The sequence below is a fragment of the Cupressus sempervirens genome, chromosome 1 (assembly GCF_028749045.1).
Source record: "Cupressus sempervirens isolate cs-2001-9-10 chromosome 1, ASM2874904v1, whole genome shotgun sequence".
NCBI lineage: Eukaryota > Viridiplantae > Streptophyta > Pinopsida > Cupressales > Cupressaceae > Cupressus > Cupressus sempervirens.
This window is the reverse complement of record NC_143118.1, coordinates 246,964,643-246,982,949: the sequence shown is the minus strand read 5'-3', so window position 1 is coordinate 246,982,949 and position 18,307 is coordinate 246,964,643. Positions and strand designations below refer to the sequence as shown.

Genomic DNA, 18,307 nt, shown 5'->3' with positions numbered 1-18,307 from the left:
GAGCCAAATAAAAGATCCAGTACATTTCCTCTAACAATGATGCCACAACTGGCTGATGAAAACAGGCTGATAAGATGCAAGAATCTGCTGCTGAGTAACCGATTTTTCTATGTACCCAAGTGCTGCAAATGACAGAGTACGGCTGCAAGAAATGGCAGTGTACGGCTGCTAGAATTCACCTCCCATACACCAAAGAACATGCCCAACAAAACAAACTGTAGGCCCAAGCTGAAGTGGCGTCTACCTTCCTCCTGAATACTGTTGAAACTACTAACAAACCAATACCCAATGCTACTGAGGGTTACGTCCCAGCCAGCAATTACCCTGAGATTTGCGTCACAGAATGCAAATCGCTCAAGCAGAGCAAATCTGAAAAGAAGTGTTTGAAAAATATGCATAATCATGAGAAATGGCGCCCATCTCGTTATAACCCCTTGCAAAGCAATTCGAACCCTAAAGTGACCCCCAATTGGCGTTGGCTATAAAAAATGAATTAAATCTTATTTTAAAGTGACCATGTCACTAGAAAATGACCTTTTCCACCATAGTAATAAATCCGTTCACCGAATTGCCTTGAGACCAAAGAGGAAGATTTAGAGAATTTCAAGACCTTTCCAACGAGCTATCATAACATGGGATACGCATCCAAATGAGGCCAAAATTCCCTTATTACTCAAAAATGGCTATTAACTTAGCCTTATTTAAATATTAAATGCTAACTTAGGAAATATTAAAAATATAACCCAAATAGCCACAAACTGCCCAACTGACATCACAAACCATAAAATCATCCTGTCACCTATTTGTGACTGAAGTCGGAAATCAAGGATCCACTGGTAGTCTCATCCCTAAAATCTAGGGATGCTCCTAAAATTTAGGAAACAAGCCCTATCCCTCTGAAACTGAACCCAAAGGGTCATCTCATGGAAACCCAGCCCTGGGCATGATCATACCTCCTAAAAAGTAGGAATGAACCCATAAATGTAGGAACTGCCTCCTAAAAACAAGGAACATCACCCAACTGATCAATACCCACCAAAAAACCAAGTCCCCAACACTGAATAACCATACTGGGTCTCTATCCAACCCTGTCAACCTACAAGACCCCATAATAAGCTGACTCACATGTCTCTGTTAGACTGAGCTAGAGTGGGGACATGACAGTCCTCCCCTCTCGGAGATGCTTGCCCACAAGCAACTATAATGCAGGATGCTGTAAAATGCTCTCACCCTCCCAAGTGGCATCCTCTATGGGAAGATCTCTCCATTGAACCAAATACTCTCGAATCACCCGGCTTCTCAGCCGTCGTTCCCTCACCTCAAGAATCTCATCAGGGACCAAAATCAATTTACCTTCCTCATCCATAGGAGGTAATTCGGGTGAAACTATAATATGCTGTCCAAGGGCCTTTTTCAGGCAAGATACATGAAATACATTATGAACTTTGCTACCATGTGGTAACTCAACCTCATATGCAACCTCTCCCACTTGCCTGAGTATCCTGTATGGACCATAAAAACGTGGTTTGAGCTTCTCAGCTCCCCCCCTTTTTAGGGTGCTCTGCCGATATGGTTGTAAACGCAGAAAGACCATATCATCCACCTCAAATGCCCTCTCAATCCTGTGCCTGTCAGCGTACATCTTTTGCTGATTTTGGGCCTGCTACAAATTCTCCCTAAGAGATCTCATGACATCCTGGTTCTCTTGTAACCAATCCTGAGCCAAGGGAACTCTACTGTCACCAAATGTCAAATCAGTGAAAGATAATGTCTCATATCCATAGAGAGCTTTGAAAGGCGTCATGCCAATGGACATATGATGCGTAGTATTACAACAATACTCGCCCAAATGCAGCCAACACACCTATGCTTTTTGCTGCCCTGACACATAGTTACGCAAATATCCCTCAACCCATTTGTTAACTATTTCTGTCTGCCCATCCGTTTGAGGGTGTTAACTAGTACTAGGTGTTAACAAAGTACCAGCTAGTGTAAAAAGTTCTTGCCAGAAGGAACTCATGAATCTGCTGTCCCTATCACTCACAATGGTCTTGGGAAGACCATGAAGTCTAAACACCTCCCTGAAGAACAACTCAGCCACCTGCGATGCTGTAAAATCTAATGAAATGGGAAAGAAGTGGGCATACTTCGTTAGCCTATCCACAACAACATAGATGCAATCTTTCCCCTGAACCCGAGGAAGACCTGTAATGAAATCCATGGAGATCCCTGTCCACTTCTATTCTGGTATAGGCAAGGGTTGCAATAATCCCGCTGGGTAGGCATGCTCTAACTTGTTCTGCTGACAAGTCATACACTCATGGACATGGCATAAAACATCATCTTTGAGACCCTTCCAAGAGAATCTCTCACGTACCGCCCTGTAAGTCTTACCATATCCTAGGTGTTCGGCTGTAGGAATATCATGGAGAGCATGCAAAATTTGTTCCTTCAACTGAGAACCCGGAACAAGGTAAACCCTGTCTTTATAGTAGATAATATCATCTACCACACTGTGTCTATCATCCACTACCAATCCCTCCATATCTCACAAGCATGCTGATCTTTGGAGTATTCAACTAAAAGTTGAGCCTTCCAATCTGCTGAAATCTCGCTCAATGAACATAGGGCAGCCAATGAAGGTTTCCTAGAGAGTGCATCAGCCACAGTATTATTCTTCCCCTTTATGAATTCGATATCAAAGTCATAAGCCTGAATTTTGCTAACCCATTTTTGTTGTCGATCATTGAGCTCTGTTTGATTTAGGAAATACTTCAGACTGTTATGGTCTATTCTCACCACAAATTTACTGCCAACAAGATACTGTCTGAACTTGGCTAACGCATGCATAATAGCCAACATTTCCTTATCATAGGTACAGTACAACTTTTCATTGTTTTGCAACTTCCTGCTCTCATAGGCAATGGGGTGTCTATTCTGCATCAACACCGCTCCTATACCCAAGCCCGACGCATCACACTCCAGGACAAATGGCTGCGAGAAATCAAGGAGTGCCAAAACGGGGCAAGTACTCATAACCTCCTTGAGTCTATCAAGGACCCCCTGTGCTTGTTCTGTCCATCTGAACGATCCTTTCTTTGTGAGATCTACGTCTGAATCTTCTCTTCATGCACCTTCACCCCCTCAGCACTGATCACATGACCCAAATATAACACCTCCCCGAATCCAAACTCACATTTGGAAAGCTTAGCAAATAGAGACTGACTCTCCATTATGCTAAGTACCTCCTCGAGATGTCTGAGATGGTCCTCCCAAGTACTGCTGTAAATCAATATGTCGTCAAAAAACACTAGAACCGATTTCCTCAACTGCTTGTTGAAGATATGATTCATACAGGACTGGAAAGTAGCTGGTGCATTGGTAAGGCCAAAAGGCATTACCAGAAACTCATAGTGCCCATAATGACAACGAAAGGTGGTCTTGTGTACATCCTCTGCTCGTACACTTATCTGATTATAACCTGAACGAAGATCAATCTTAGAGAAGTAGACAGCCCCATGTAACTCATCTAACAACTCATCAATGCGCAGAATGGGATATCTGTTTTTTATTGTCTTCTTGTTCAAAGCTCTATAGTCTACACACATCCATAGAGTCCCATCCTTCTTCTTAACAAGCACTATAGAAGAGGCAAAGGGGCTAGAACTAGGTCGAATGAAACCCATGTCCAATAGCTCATGAATAGTCTTCTCAATTTCATCCTTATAGGCTCTAGGATGACGGTATGGGGTAGTAATCACTAGCTTCGCTCCATCCTCCAACTCTATACCATGCTCAAACCCTCTATCTGGTGGCACTCCAGGAGGTATATCACCAAACGCTCTACTATGACGATCCATCACTGACTGAATGTCCACATGAAATACATGGCCATCCTGAGATATGGGTGTTTTGGATTTAACCAAACAGTGTGTAGCCCAAAGCACATCATTATGCCTAAGGATGGTCTCCATCCTGCGAGAAGTCACCTCCTTGGGTCCACCATCTGACGCTGCCCTCAAAATCACCTTCTGCCGACCAGAAAGAAACTCTAACTACATACGGTGGTGATCAATAATGTAACACCCAATACCCTGTAACCACTGCATACCCAAAACCACATCATAATCTTCTATGGGAAGCACATAGAAGTCATCAGTCAAAGTATAATCTCCCATCTGAATACCATCAGCCACCTTCACTCCAAAACCACCAAACTCCTCGTACTGTAAGCCACGCCTCTCAACTAATTTTTGATCAATAAAGTTATGCGTAGCACCTGTGTCTACCAAACTGGTGATCCGCTTACCCTTAAGTGTACCTTTCAATCGGAAGGCATGAAATTTAGGATAACTAGAGAGGGTAGCCATAGCTACTTTAGCTGATGCCACAAGCTCAACGGTGTCTAACTCCAACTGTATCGGAAAAAGCTCAACATCCTCTGTATTATCCTCAATATCAGTATCAGGAACCTCCTCATCCCCTAACTCAGAAGTCACCTCAATCAAATGAACCTTTCCTTTACCCATGCAACGGTGTCCTGGTTCCCATGGTTCTTTGCAGGAAAAACACAACTTTTTCCTCCTCAATTCATTCCTCGTCTCCTGATTCATCCAAGGAGTTTTAGATGAGGTCCCTCCTTTGTTCTGTGTCGTATTGGCCTTCTGTGCAGGCCGTGAATCTCTAAATGGTTTCTTATCTGCCTGATAAGAAGTGGGAACGATATCCAATCTCAATGTCACATCAATAGCCTCCTTAAGAGTAGCTGGTTGGAAAGCACGTACCAATCCTTTTAGTCTATCCTGCAAACCCTCAATGAACAACATCACACTACGTTTCTGGGGCATATCCGGTACCATAACTACAATATGTTGGAACTCATTAATATAGGCTTCTGCATGACCAGTTTGTTTAAGGTGAGCCAACTCCCTATAATAAAGTTCTATATCCTTATGGTCAAATCGTGCAATGAGTCGCTCGGTGAACTCAGCATAGGAGTGAACTAAGGCGTGATCCTGGGTGACCAATCCATGGTGCCACCAATCATAGGCAATCCCCTCTAAATGCAACACAGCAAACTGAATAGCCTCACGCTCAGGCATGGGCCTCAATGAAAGGTATATGTCCAGCTTGTGGACCCAAGCTCATGCACTAGTGTCTCTTGAGCCATTATATGGGGCCAATGTAATCTTCCCAGTAGCTCTATTGAGGTCATTATTCTGCTGCTGTTGTGGTAGTCTATTACCACGATCTCCCCTGAACCTGGTTGTATCTCTACGTTGTGCACAATACTGGGGAAGAGGGAAGACGTCCCTAACCTCAGGAGGTAGAGCTCTCCACTCAGTTGTGGCTGCCAAAACTGACTCCTGAAACCCCACTTCTGGTGCTTCCACTTGCGTTGGCCGTTCGCCTGGTATGAATTGGGGAAGCAATGGCCTATTCGTAGTAGGTGTACGATGGCGATGCCTCCTACTGGAATGAAGGGAGCTCCCAACTGAAGAATGGGACTAATGGTTGCGCTGACTACCAGCCACTGAAACTGATCTACTTTGCCTACCTCTGTGTCCACCCATCTCCAAACGCTCCAAGGTATCCTGTAACCTGTCTAGAGCCTGAGCGATCCTGGGCTAAGTAGTGAATAGGGTCCGCACCATCTCTCTTTCTTCTGCCTCTGTAGGCATGCCGTCGCCAGCAGCACCCTGTGCCTCACCCATAGCTGGTATCTGTGCGTCTCTGGCGGCCTCTGCTTGCCACTGGTTTCTCCTGCGCTCGTAGAATCTATGTATTTCTCCACCAGGATGCATAGATTTGTATTCAATCCACCAACTAGTGACTACCCAGATGCTGAAATGATTTATCAAAAACTTTTATCCAATACCCAGATGCCAAAATCTGTTGTGACAATTTTTCACAAACCCTACAGGCTGGCAGGATGTAAGCTCTGATACCACTGAAAGATCCCTGATGGATCTCTGCTGCAAATCTGCTGTAGATTTATTTTATTTTTTTGTTTTTTTCCTGTTTATTAATGTTTTCTTGTAGAACTAGATGGAAATGCAGAAGAGTTTGTTTGTTTTTGTGTTTTTGATGATTATTCCACATAGAAATGAGAAGTAGCAAATGGCAAGAAAAGAGTCTGAAAATAAATAACAATATGCAGTAAAGTCAGAGTTGATACAAATCGTACCAGGAAGATCTCTGAATTATAGAGCCAAATAAAAGATCCAGTACATTTCCTCTAACAATGATGCCACAACTGGCTGATGAAAACAGGCTGATAAGATGCAAGAATCTGTTGCTGAGTAACCGATTTTTCTATGTACCCAAGTGCTGCAAATGACAGAGTACGGCTGCAAGTACGGCTGCAAGAAATGGCAGTGTACGACTGCTAGAATTCACCTCCCATACGCCAAAGAACATGCCCAACAAAACAAACTGTAGGCCCAAGCTGAAGTGGCGTCTACCTTCCTCCTGAATACTGTTGAAACTACTGACAAACCAATACCCAATGCTGCTGAGGGTTACGTCCCAGCCAGCAATTACCCTGGGGTTTGCGTCACAGAATGCAAATCGCTCAAGCAGAACAAATCTAAAAAGAAGTGTTTGAAAAATATGTATAATCATGAGAAATGGTGCCCATCTCCTTATAACCCCTTGCAAAGCAATTCGAACCCTAAAGTGACCCCCAATTGGCGTTGGCTATAAAAAATGAATTAAATCTTATTTTAAAGTGACCATGTCACTAGAAAATGACCTTTTCCACCATAGTAATAAATCCGTTCACCGAATTGCCTTGAGACCAAAGAGGAAGATTTAGAGAATTTCAAGACCTTTCCAACGAGCTATCATAACATGGGATATGCATCCAAATGAGGCCAAAATTCCCTTATTACTCCAAAATGGCTTTAACTTAGCCTTATTTAAATATTAAACGCTAACTTATGAAATATTAAAAATATAACCCAAATAGCCACAAACTGCCCAATTGACATCACAAACCATAAAATCATCCTGTCACCTGTCTGTGACTGAAGTCGGAAATCAAGGATCCACTGGCAGTCTCATCCCTAAAATCTAGGGATGCTCCTAAAATTTAGGAAACAAGCCCTATCCCTCTGAAACTGAACCCAAAGGGTCATCTCGTGCAAACCCAGCCCTGGGCATGATCATACCTCCTAAAAAGTAGGAATGAACCCATAAATGTAGGAACTGCCTCCTAAAAACAAGGAACGTCACCCAACTGATCAATACCCACCAGAAAACCAAGTCCCCAACACTGAATAACCATACTGGGTCTCTATCCAACCCTATCAGCCTACAAGACCCCATAATAAGCTGACTCACATGTCTTTGTTAGATTGAGCTAGAGTGGGGACATGACATGGATATTCCTAAGTTTAGTAGAATTTCATATCTATCGCAGATTGGTAGGGTTTTCACTGTCGCATACTTTGTTTTAGCAAAGTTTGAAGCATTGTACGTCGCTTTCTTTTTTGCTGGTTGCAGAGCCATAATAATTGACGCAGGTCCGGGAATGGCAATGACTTGGCAAAATTGATAAACTATCGCAGCCTGCCAGCAAATCACAGGTCTCCAAATATTGATAATGCACCTCAATTCTCTAGCATAGGTCTGAATAAGAAGATAACAAACTCCCTACTACTAGTTTGGAGTCTCCCAAACACAATTAGATCCCCAAATGTTGTTGGCACCGGCCCAAAAAATTTCAACATTGGCTTGGTAGCAGGTCTGTGGTTAGTATACACAAGGGTTTGTAGTAAAGACAAATGAAAACTTTTATGCAAAGAACCAATGAATTTTGAGGAGATTCTATTTAAGAAAATTCTTTTTTTGCATCCACTCTTGGCTGCACCTCTTAGAAACCCTATCTAGTGGATTATTCAACAGATTTATGGATTGTATCCCCTTGCACAAAAAACAATTATTCGCCTTTTTCTCTGATTGCAAAGTTCACGATGAATGATGGTTGTTGTGGTGGCAAAAAAACACAAAAAAATGCAAAGGATCCCAATGTTGTTGTGGACCTAGAACAATCTATGAGGGCTTTGGAGAAGAGCTCGACTCAATTTGCCAGAGATGGAGAAAGCTCTCGGTTGGGTTTGAATTAGCAAAAATGATCATTCAATATTTACTAGTAGATTGTTGTAATTCGTATCTGTGCTACTTTTTTTTCCATGTTCATATTAGTATATTTTTATTAATATTTATCTTATTTTATTTTTAAATTATTTATAATATCCAAAGATCAATAAATTGTCAAGACTAGCCTTTTTTTAATAATTTAATTATACATAAAAAAAACTAAATAGATAATTATTTTGACTAATGTTAGGAATCTAATCACTACTTTAGATTACAAGATAATATATTATCGACTTACTTCTCTAAACTTTAACTAAGAAATTTTAAAATAAATCAAATCAAATCGTGGTTGTATATAGTCATAGAGACAACACATTAGCACACTTGCTAAATAATATATGAATCTCAAAATTTAACCTATTGGGGTCATGACAATATTCTAATGCACAATGGATTACTAGGAACTAAATTTTCTGCACTTGGCCTCTGCTGTTTAAAAGTCGAATACAAATTTAAAGTATACACATAAACATAAAAAATGATTTCTCCTAGAAAGTAACTTAGATTTGAGCATTTCTAGATTAAACTATGTACAATTTTTATCATTAAAATTTTAGATCGCACTACATGATCCATCAACAGGATGAAGCAATAGCTAGAGAGCAAAAAAAAGATCATTAGAGAAATAAATTTCTAGGCAGTACCCTAGATTAGAGAAATTCATCATTAGAATGTGATGCTGGTGAGAAAATTAGTTAATGAAATGACCAATGTAAATAGTGTATAAAAACAATTAGCCATTGGGGAAACCCTCACCCTGCCATCCACCAAATCGACCCCCTCGGCCTCGCCCTCGTTCGGCTCCACGGGCTTTCTAGGAATCTCTGCCTTAGTTGCAGGTTGTTGATCTACGAACAAAAGTCCCTAAATCTCTCCCTATTGTGGTTGCTAGAGAACCCTCCTATTACTGATGGGAGGTCTAACCCTAATTGTTAGTAATATTATTTTTGACGGCCTTTGGGATTATTGTAAATCAAATGGTCTTTTTGTAAAGTGGTCTTGGAAGGATTCTTCAAGAGCCAAAGTTAGGGAGTGGTTGGAGGCTTCCTTCAGCAACCAAGTATGTATCTCTTCTCTTGATCATGATGTTTTATTTTTAGATTGTAAATCGAAGGATCTTTGGAAGAAATTTCTTCCTAGTAACCCTATTTTTCTGGAAGGCCATCATCTTAAATCTATTCATTGGTCTCTGACTTTTAACCCTAAATCTGTCAATGATGTTAAAGTACTGAAATGGGTCATTATAAAAAAACCTTTCCGTTGAACTTCTCCAAAGTGAAATTTTGAGAAGAATAAGCGATCTTTTGGGCAATTATAGGGGTCTAGAAGGAATTTTATTTCCTCTACGAATGTCAAAATTCTGGTTGAAATGGACATGTTCAAAACCCTTCTTGAACCCATTAGACTTATTAAAAATCAATCTATTTACTATCTTCATCCTTAGCTTTACTTTGGTAAACTATTTAGTAATCTCATTTGGGAATTCCTCCTCTATGGAACTAGTAATAAACAATGACTAGGTGAGAACTGATCTCTCAAGTATTTACAAAACTAAAGATAATTTTACTTTCACTTTTAATAATCAAGGGGTTGGTTTGTTACTTATGAAGTTATCCCTTCCCCACCTTTGGATGAGCATTCAAAGACTCCAGATCCTTCCCTTTACCCAGTTGTGGAGGATGGGGAAATTCTTGAATATCCAATAATTGAAGAAGCTACTCCCCTAGTTTCTTGCCCTCCTATTCCGCACCCCTCTTCCCCTAGCAGAAGGGAAACCTAATACCCATGTTCCCTCCCTTACTCCTGTTGTGGAGGAAGGATATCTTCCCAAAGATGCAACAAAAGAGGGATTTGCACCCTTGGTTGAATCTTCTCCTATTTTGAACATAAAAAGTAATCTACCCTTGATAGAGCTTAATGCCTCTATGGTGTCTCCCCATATGGTTGCTTCTCCCCTCCTGGGTGAGCCCTTTGTTTCTTTTTCTATTCCTGATAGGACTATTCCCATGTAATGGAGTCCATCTCCTCAAAGATCTCACTTAGACAAGGAGGAATCCTTTTATGAAGAATTAACTTATGAACTTATATATATATTCAATGATGAATCGTCGGGATGAGGAAGTTAATCTTCAGAAGAAACAATTGGTTAAGAGACTCCTTAAACTTGGAAGGGAAAATTACTCAATGGACAATCCTAGGGAAGATTTGGCTCAAATTGCAAAGCTTGAGAAAGTTAGAGTAGATCAAATAGAGAATCTAGTAACCTTGAATTGTTACAAACCCAATAAAAAGATGAGCTCTCTGGATATAGAGGTTGAGGGTCAAATGAAATTAACTGACATTTTTTATGCAGGGAAGGGGAAGGTCCTCCCCAAGGAATTATGAGGATCCTAACTAGGAATGTTAGGGATCTTAATGCCCCTAACAATCAGCGCTTATTAAAGTGTTGCATTAGTAAGTACAAACTAGATACTCTTAATTCAAGAAACTAAAATGAATCGGGACGAATTAAAAACCTTTAATAGGAAAATTGGTTTAAGGAACATTGTAGGAAGCCCAGCCATAGAAGCATCTGGTGGTTTGGCCATTATCTACAACCCAAGAAGTCTAGCTTTAAACCCATTATAAATAAAGCAGAATTAGATAAGTTTTCAAGTAAACTGTTTTAAACAGAAGTTATATTTCTTATTAATTAATATCTATAGGCCAACTTTTAACAATGATAAATGAAGACTCTAGTTGGAAGTAGAGCATCACCTTCATTCCCAAAACCTCTTCAGTATTATTGGTAGAGATTTCAATGCCATTCTTAGACCACCTAAGAACTGGGGGCAAAGCTTGAAGATATCCTAGGCATCTATAGATTTCAATAGTTGAATAAATAACTCTGCTTTGTTAGAAGTAACCAACAAGGATAATGGCTTTTCCTAGAATAACAAAAGGAAAGAATTTAGTAAAAATTATGGAAAAGATGGATAGATACTTTATCTTTGGAAACCTTGCTGCTTCTAATGCATCCCTCTCAACTAAAACCCTTCCTTTAGTAGGTTCAAATCACTATCATGTTCTTATGAACCTAGAAATAGATGGCACCCCTAATAAATTTCCTTTCAATCTTGAACAGATGTGGCTCAAAGATTTCTCCCTTATTAACAAAATAGAGGAATGGTGGATGAATGCCAAAGTTTCTGGGTCTAAACTTTTTTTAGTAGTTCAAAAACTAAAAATTATTAAATTTTTGTATAGTTGATGCAAATTTATTAATACAAAATTTACGAGAACAACCACTACTTTAAAACCTTGTCATGGTAGTTACTTATCCAATCTTGAGTGCCACGCCCTTGGGGCTTCTTTCAATCCACAAAGTGCCTTCTTTAACCTAAATACGTAGTCTTTTTTTTTGAAAGGATGAACTCTTTAGGCTGTTCAATATACACCTCTTCTTCTAAGTTACAATTTAGGAAGGTTGACTTGACATCCATTTGGTAGACTTTGAAGTCTTTAAATTGTAAATGCTAAAAACATATTTCTAGCTTCTAAATGAGTTAACAGTAAAGAGGAGCATTATATTTTCAAGAATTATTCCATATGAGATTGTCATCAATGACAAATGGGGACATTGTTGGACATACTATTTGATGTCAAAGGCACTTAGATGTTTGATTGTGAAGATTGATGGCAAGTTCATCATGATGCAATTAGTTGAACGAGAGGTAATCAAGGGCATTACCAAAGAAAATCTAAAACTTATTTTGGTGCCTTTTTGTGATCAAAAAATTCAAAATAAATTGATTTCATTTTAGGGCAACCCTCCTAAAGTGAAATGATTTTTTGAAGTATGCACAGAGACATAGCCAAACCCAGTCAAATATCTTAAAATATTTTCTACACACAATAAACAAGTAAAGGATAACAACATGTATACAACCATACATCCAAGGTACCTTTTTTAGGTGAATAGCTACCCTGGGGGTAGCTATCTTTTCATTAATAACAGAATTTACATTGCTAGTTGCATAGAGTGTGCAACAAGATTCAAATAACCTCTAGAACCTCTCTTTCATTTGTGCAGGGTTTACAACTTCCTTACTGAAACAAACTAGAAATGCCCATTCTATTCTGATAATGACTCTTGCATGATTTCTAGTGTTCAATATCTTTGTAAGTTAATCATTGTTATTCATTGCCTCCATTAGATATCATCCCCAATAATTCCAGTTTCAGGATGTATCCAAATGGATTTGAGCACCTTCAAAGCCATATCCCTCAGCTGGGGGTGGACAAAATGGTCATACATAAAAGGTATAAACCTACATTATTGGGTTCAGACCCTGCAGCTCAAATTAGAATCAAGTTTGTGCGGGTTCAGATTCGCGTCCGTGTTTGCTACAGGTCTAGGCAAGGTTTGGATTTTGGATTGTGGGTTCATCCGGTTCCGCGCTGGTGCGAACCCACAACGAACCCAGGAGGACCCGCGGCAGTAGGGTTCAAAAAATGAAATAAAACAACTTAAAAAAAAAAATTAATATATTTTTTATGTAACCCTAAAAGGTGCCTAATATAAAACACTTCACTCATCTAATCTCTTATTTGCTCTCTCATTTTGGTGTGCCCATTTTGCAAGTTTTAAGAGAAAGTTGTAGAGATTGTTTGTTCTAATGATGAGGATCTAGATATAGTTGCAGCCAGGGATGCGGTCATTGATCACTCATTTTTTGATGACCATTTGACCCTTGAAGAGCATTTGATACTATGATCATTTATAAACTATTATAACACTTGTCATTTATCAATATAGTTCAAACTTTATTATTTGATGAACTACTCAATGTTTTGAAATTTCGTTTTGCAATTTAGTAATTCTATGTATGTTTTCTTTACAATCACAAACATAGATCAATGAGCAGGTATTTAATATGTATCTTTCACATTTGCATTGATCAATGATCAAGCAACATATTCATACTATGAAATGACTAAGTTTTGCAATTATGCATGTTTCTCTTATTTTTGTATATATAATGCATATATACATACACACATTCACGAACCCGCCAATGAACCCCAATGGGAATTATTTTTGTCCAAACCCACAAATCCAAACTTGAACCCGAATCCGTCCCCGAACCCAAATTGGTAACTTAGGTATTACCATTAAAGAAACAATTTTTAATCCCTACTTTGTGTGCTAGGAAAACAAATTGTTCATAAAACTTGAAATAGTTTATCTCATTTTCAGCATCAAGCTACAAAAGTTCTTGTGAAGCAAGAAATTTGGTCAGTAAAAAAGATCTGGCTTCTTTGGGCACCTAGGCAGAATCTGTTAAGATGTTCTGACAACTGCATTCATAATCTCTTGTAATAACCTGACTTTAGGCCATTGTATAGAACTCAGATGCACAATCAAGACCAAACACATAGATTTTGGTTCTGGGAAAAAATTGAACTGTTGAAACTTAAAATAGTACTAATGTTTTTGTGGATGTGCATTGTTCTTTATGATGCCTTATATAGGCATTCAATTTGACCCATATCATCCATCTTTTGCAACATTGTCCTTCCTAATCAGCTAAAGATGTACTCGTGTGAGGAAAAGTTTGGCCAATGCTATAAAGCTCATTACAAAATTTCTCATACACGAGTTATTATTTTCTAACAGCACAGTAATGGGAGTTCCAAAACAGTTGTGAGTTCAAGCACACTATTGAAACCAAGTATCAAACCTCACGTATTCGCCAAAACGCAGCAATCTGGTTTAAATCTTGGGCAAGACTGCCATCAACAATCAGACCCCCCTGAATAGAAGTTTCTAGAAATGCATCCAACTTTTCTCTGTAAAATAATACACCAGCTGATCATGTTAACTGCCAACATTTAAACTCTATGGATGGAAATTTCATCAAAACAATTAAGAAATCCACTTTATCTTCAAGATAGATTGGATAACTAATTACAGATAGTTCAAGTAACAGAAGCAATAACTTAAGTTTAGTAGTAAGCCTCTAGTTTACCATACAAAAGATGAGATTTATTGTTATATGCAAATTTAGCTCCCACTCTGTAAAGGGAGCTGCATGAAATTCCAGGATGACTTACTTATCGTGTGACTGATTGCTGCCAGTAGTTTCAATAAGAATATAGAATTTCTCCTGTGAATTAGGTAGAGGGTTTCGTGCACCTTCCAAGTGAGACAAAACCTGTGAGATTTGTGCAAATTTAGAAACATAAGGATTAACTTATAAAGGAGAGTTAGTGACAGATTTAAATGTAAAGTAATCTACTGTATCACTTCCTGAACAAAATACTGTTAATGCCTTTCAGACAGAAAATAATGCATAGTATTCTCTTATGTTTTGACTACTACTACCACCACTAGTTATTCATAAAATTTTCTACATTATCTACTAAAGAATTTGAAGTAATTCATTTAATTAAAAACTGCATTCATCAAATGCTTCAATGAAAAACCAAAAGCATAAATAGGCAGCCCACATCACACTTTTGTACTCTTTATGTTGGAGATATAAGAGATCATAGGCACTTATGTGCAGCTTGGGGCTAATTAGCTGAACTAAGCTATCAATGTGAAAGCTTGTTTTATTAAAACAATACAATATTCTAGGATAAACATTTTGTCTTCTAACTTGCATGCCATAATGCCATTTTAATCAATGAACATGGAATGTTTTCAGATGGTACATAAAAGAGTATACTTATTTGAATTTAAGTTTGACACATACAACAAGCAATCAATGCAAAAACACAAAGAAATCATATAATAGCATTAAAGACCATTAGCTAAAGTGAAAACCGACATACAAAGATTGTTATAATAAAAAAGGGGAACACAGACGTGTTGTGAGATCTTCACCCCATTGCCCCATTGAGTATGGGGACCCCTTATTTTTCTTAGCTTTACCAGTAGCTGGTCTAGTTTGTCTTAGTTTAGTAGGAGTTTTGAGAAATCTTCAGGTTTTAGAGATGAGTTTCAGCAACATTACCTCACTTAGGAGTCAAATCAATCGAAGGGAGAAGAGCTAAGACTGAATGAAAGATGAGAAATTGAAGTCCAAGAGAAGCATGATAGGAAGTGACCTTAGGAAAGGTGAAGATTGTGTTGTCTTGCATTTTGTCACCACCAAATAGGTAACAATACGAAACTTTTTCCACTTAGTTTCGCATTTCTCTGAGATTAGTTCATTATTTAATTGGCTAACATTGATCAATCAATCAATCCCAATTGGTATAATGAATCTTTTTACTGAAGGCTTTCATCAAATCCTTTTCATTTTTCTTTTTAATAAGCCTATGCTTGATTTTTGAAGCCTTCAACATCCTTCTTCGCATTTTTGAGTGTGTTTGTTAGCTTTTGGTCTTTTGGTTTTGTTCAAACAATTGCTTTATGTTTTCCCTTCGATTTGGCTATCTTAGGGTTTAATCGGATTTGGTGGATTCTCCAGATGCAATTGCATATGTAAAATATCATGTTCTTTTTTAATGTTGACATTCACTTTTTGAAAATTATGTTTTTAAGTTACTTTATCATTTAAGTAACTATAGAACACTTCATGTTATATTTTTTAGTTGAGTTGTTTTTTAATTTTTCACTTAAGTGATTTTATTAACTATATAGTCTAATTTATTTTTGAGTTACTCTATGTTTTATTTTAAAAAATCTTAGTTAAATATTGTTTTTTGATTAATATTTGCACATGATATATTTATTATATAGTGTAAATGTTATTCTTGACCCAATTAAGTGATATTTGCTCAAAAAACAATTAAACATTTGTTTAATTGATCACTTAAACATGTGTTTAATTGATCACTTAAGTTGTGCAAATTCAACTTTCAACCCATTTACAAGTTTACATGCAAAGGGCCTCCAAGAGTACACTTTGCACTAGAAAGGCATTTTTAAACACTTCAAAAAAGTTTTTAGAATATGTAATAGACCTCCGAGAGTGCAATTTGCATGAACATGGTCTTTTACATGTTAAGTACACGTAAATGCATTTGGAGTCCACGATTTTGCCTTCCAAGGCCAGAATTGTCAAATGCATATCTTAAAATATGTATTGGGGGATGGAGAGTGCAATTTGCATCCTTTCCATATTGCAAGTTTTTAAGATATGTAATGAAGCTTGGAGAGTGTGATTTACATTGTTTGACACCTACATGCATTTTAAAACATGCAAAGGGTCTCCTAGAGTGCGAGTTGCATTTTTTTGCATTTACATGCAAAAAAGTTCATGTTTTTGGCCTCCAAGAGTATGATTTGTCTTCTAACTCCTCAAATGCATTTATTTTAAACATGTACAACCTTTCCAATAGTGCAATTTGCCTCTTGACTCCAAATACATGCATTTTAGAGTGTGATTTGTCTCTTGACTCTAAATACATGCATTTTAAAACATGCAAACTCCCCAATAGAGTGAGATTTGGCATTGTAACTCATGCACTTGTCATTTGAGACCACGATTTTGCCTACAATAGCAAAAACGCACATGTTCTTGACCAACAAGGGCATGCTTTTGGTGAGAATGCCCAGATTTGTTCATACCAAGGCATGAAATCCATGTAGAAAGGGGCATTTTTGCAAATCGATTCATTTCCATGCATTTGACGTTGGTTTTTCTTGCAAATCGATTCATTTATGTGCATTGAAAGGCCACGTTTTGGCCAAAAATGTCCATTTCCAGCTCACGTTTTTCATCAATGAAGGGGCGTTTTTGAGTTTGGATACATACTATTGCTATTGGAGGTCACATTTTTGCATTTCCTTGCAAAAAATTTTCATGTCATGGCCTTTGGAGACCACGATTTTGATAAAAAAGTGTCCAAATACATGAATGCTTTGAAAACATTTTGCATATTTGAGGTTTGAAGACCACTTTTTTGGGCATTCGCATACAAAATGCCTCATGCATTGCTCAATCAAAGTTATCATCTGCAAGTATTGAAAACGTCAAGGGAGTTGTTGGAAATTGGAAATTGAAGGAGAATCATTCTTTCAAACCTATCAATCTTCCACAATTGCCTCTTTGATCTCCAAGTAAGTTGAACTTTTCAAGTCTTTACTATTTTGTTGCATATTTTGGCTTATCATTGTACACTTGTTCAAAGATATTCCATGTATTTTGCAAATTTCCTTCAAGTAAGATGAGAGCTTCTATTTTCAAACGCTTGGATTTTCCCTAATTCCAAATTCAAAATTGTATTTGTCATGTTTGAGTCAAAAAACCAAAGGTATGTTTTTGTTTTGTGCATAGCTTTGTTTGTTGTTTGCTTGCTATTTTGTTTTCTTTTTTTGAAAAGGCTAAGGTTCTTCCCCAAGAATACAAGAGTGTTCTTCATCATTCCCCTTTCAACCTTTTCATGCAAGTGCATCACATCATTTCATATTCTACCAACACATGCCAAAGCACATTGCATCCATTTTCCATTATATGGAAATACATTTATTTTTGTTTACATGTATTTCCATCCTCCATCCACATTTACAGGCAATCTCATCCTTCATCTACATTTACATGCAATTGCCTCCATACTCACTCACATGTAATTCCATCCTCCAAACCTAATTACATGTTTTCATCAAACACAATTACATGTAAATCATTGCATGTAATTACATCTAGAGAACCCAATTTTGGCAAAAGGTCACTCTTTAAATACCAAAGTCATCATTTGCACGTATCCTCATGCACCTAGCTTACATTCCTGAAGCATTTACATAAAGTTCATTCAAACCCATATACATTTACATACAATCCATCTTCCTAAGTCCTTTCCTCAAAGTGCAAAGTGTGTAGATCTGTCAAAAGAGACATTTCTGGAGTTATGGAATGAGAAGAAGTCAGATTATCAAAGGTATATGAATGCATATCAGTTGGATGTCAAAAGAAATAACTTCTCAAGATGGCCCAAGACAATTCATCGATCTAACTTCAAGCTGGAATGTAAGGATTTGATTACTCTCCTTGGTAGAGTATGTGGCCTCAAGGAATCTGGTGACTTTGAGCCATGGATGTACAAGTTCATCTTTCAAATCTTTGATAACAATGAACCCATCTTTTGGGGAGAGCTTATTAGTACAACACTATCCGAGCAGTTACTTAATGTGGGAATCTCAGCACCATTT

The 18,307-nt window shown here is 38.0% G+C and overlaps 1 protein-coding gene across 2 annotated transcripts in view; it reads right to left on the bottom strand.

Moving 5' to 3' along the window:
- The window catches only part of D2HGDH (FAD-linked oxidases family protein), a 213,082-nt gene that overhangs the window by 73,909 nt on the left and 120,866 nt on the right, over positions 1-18,307 (bottom strand). For both annotated transcript variants that reach the window (XM_089822015.1, XM_089822007.1), the window contains exons 10-11: positions 14,260-14,360; positions 13,887-13,995 (exon numbers count right to left, since the gene is read on the bottom strand). In XM_089822015.1, the coding sequence (XP_089678141.1) occupies positions 13,887-13,995; positions 14,260-14,360 (210 nt within the window). The remainder of the gene's footprint in view (positions 1-13,886; positions 13,996-14,259; positions 14,361-18,307) is intronic.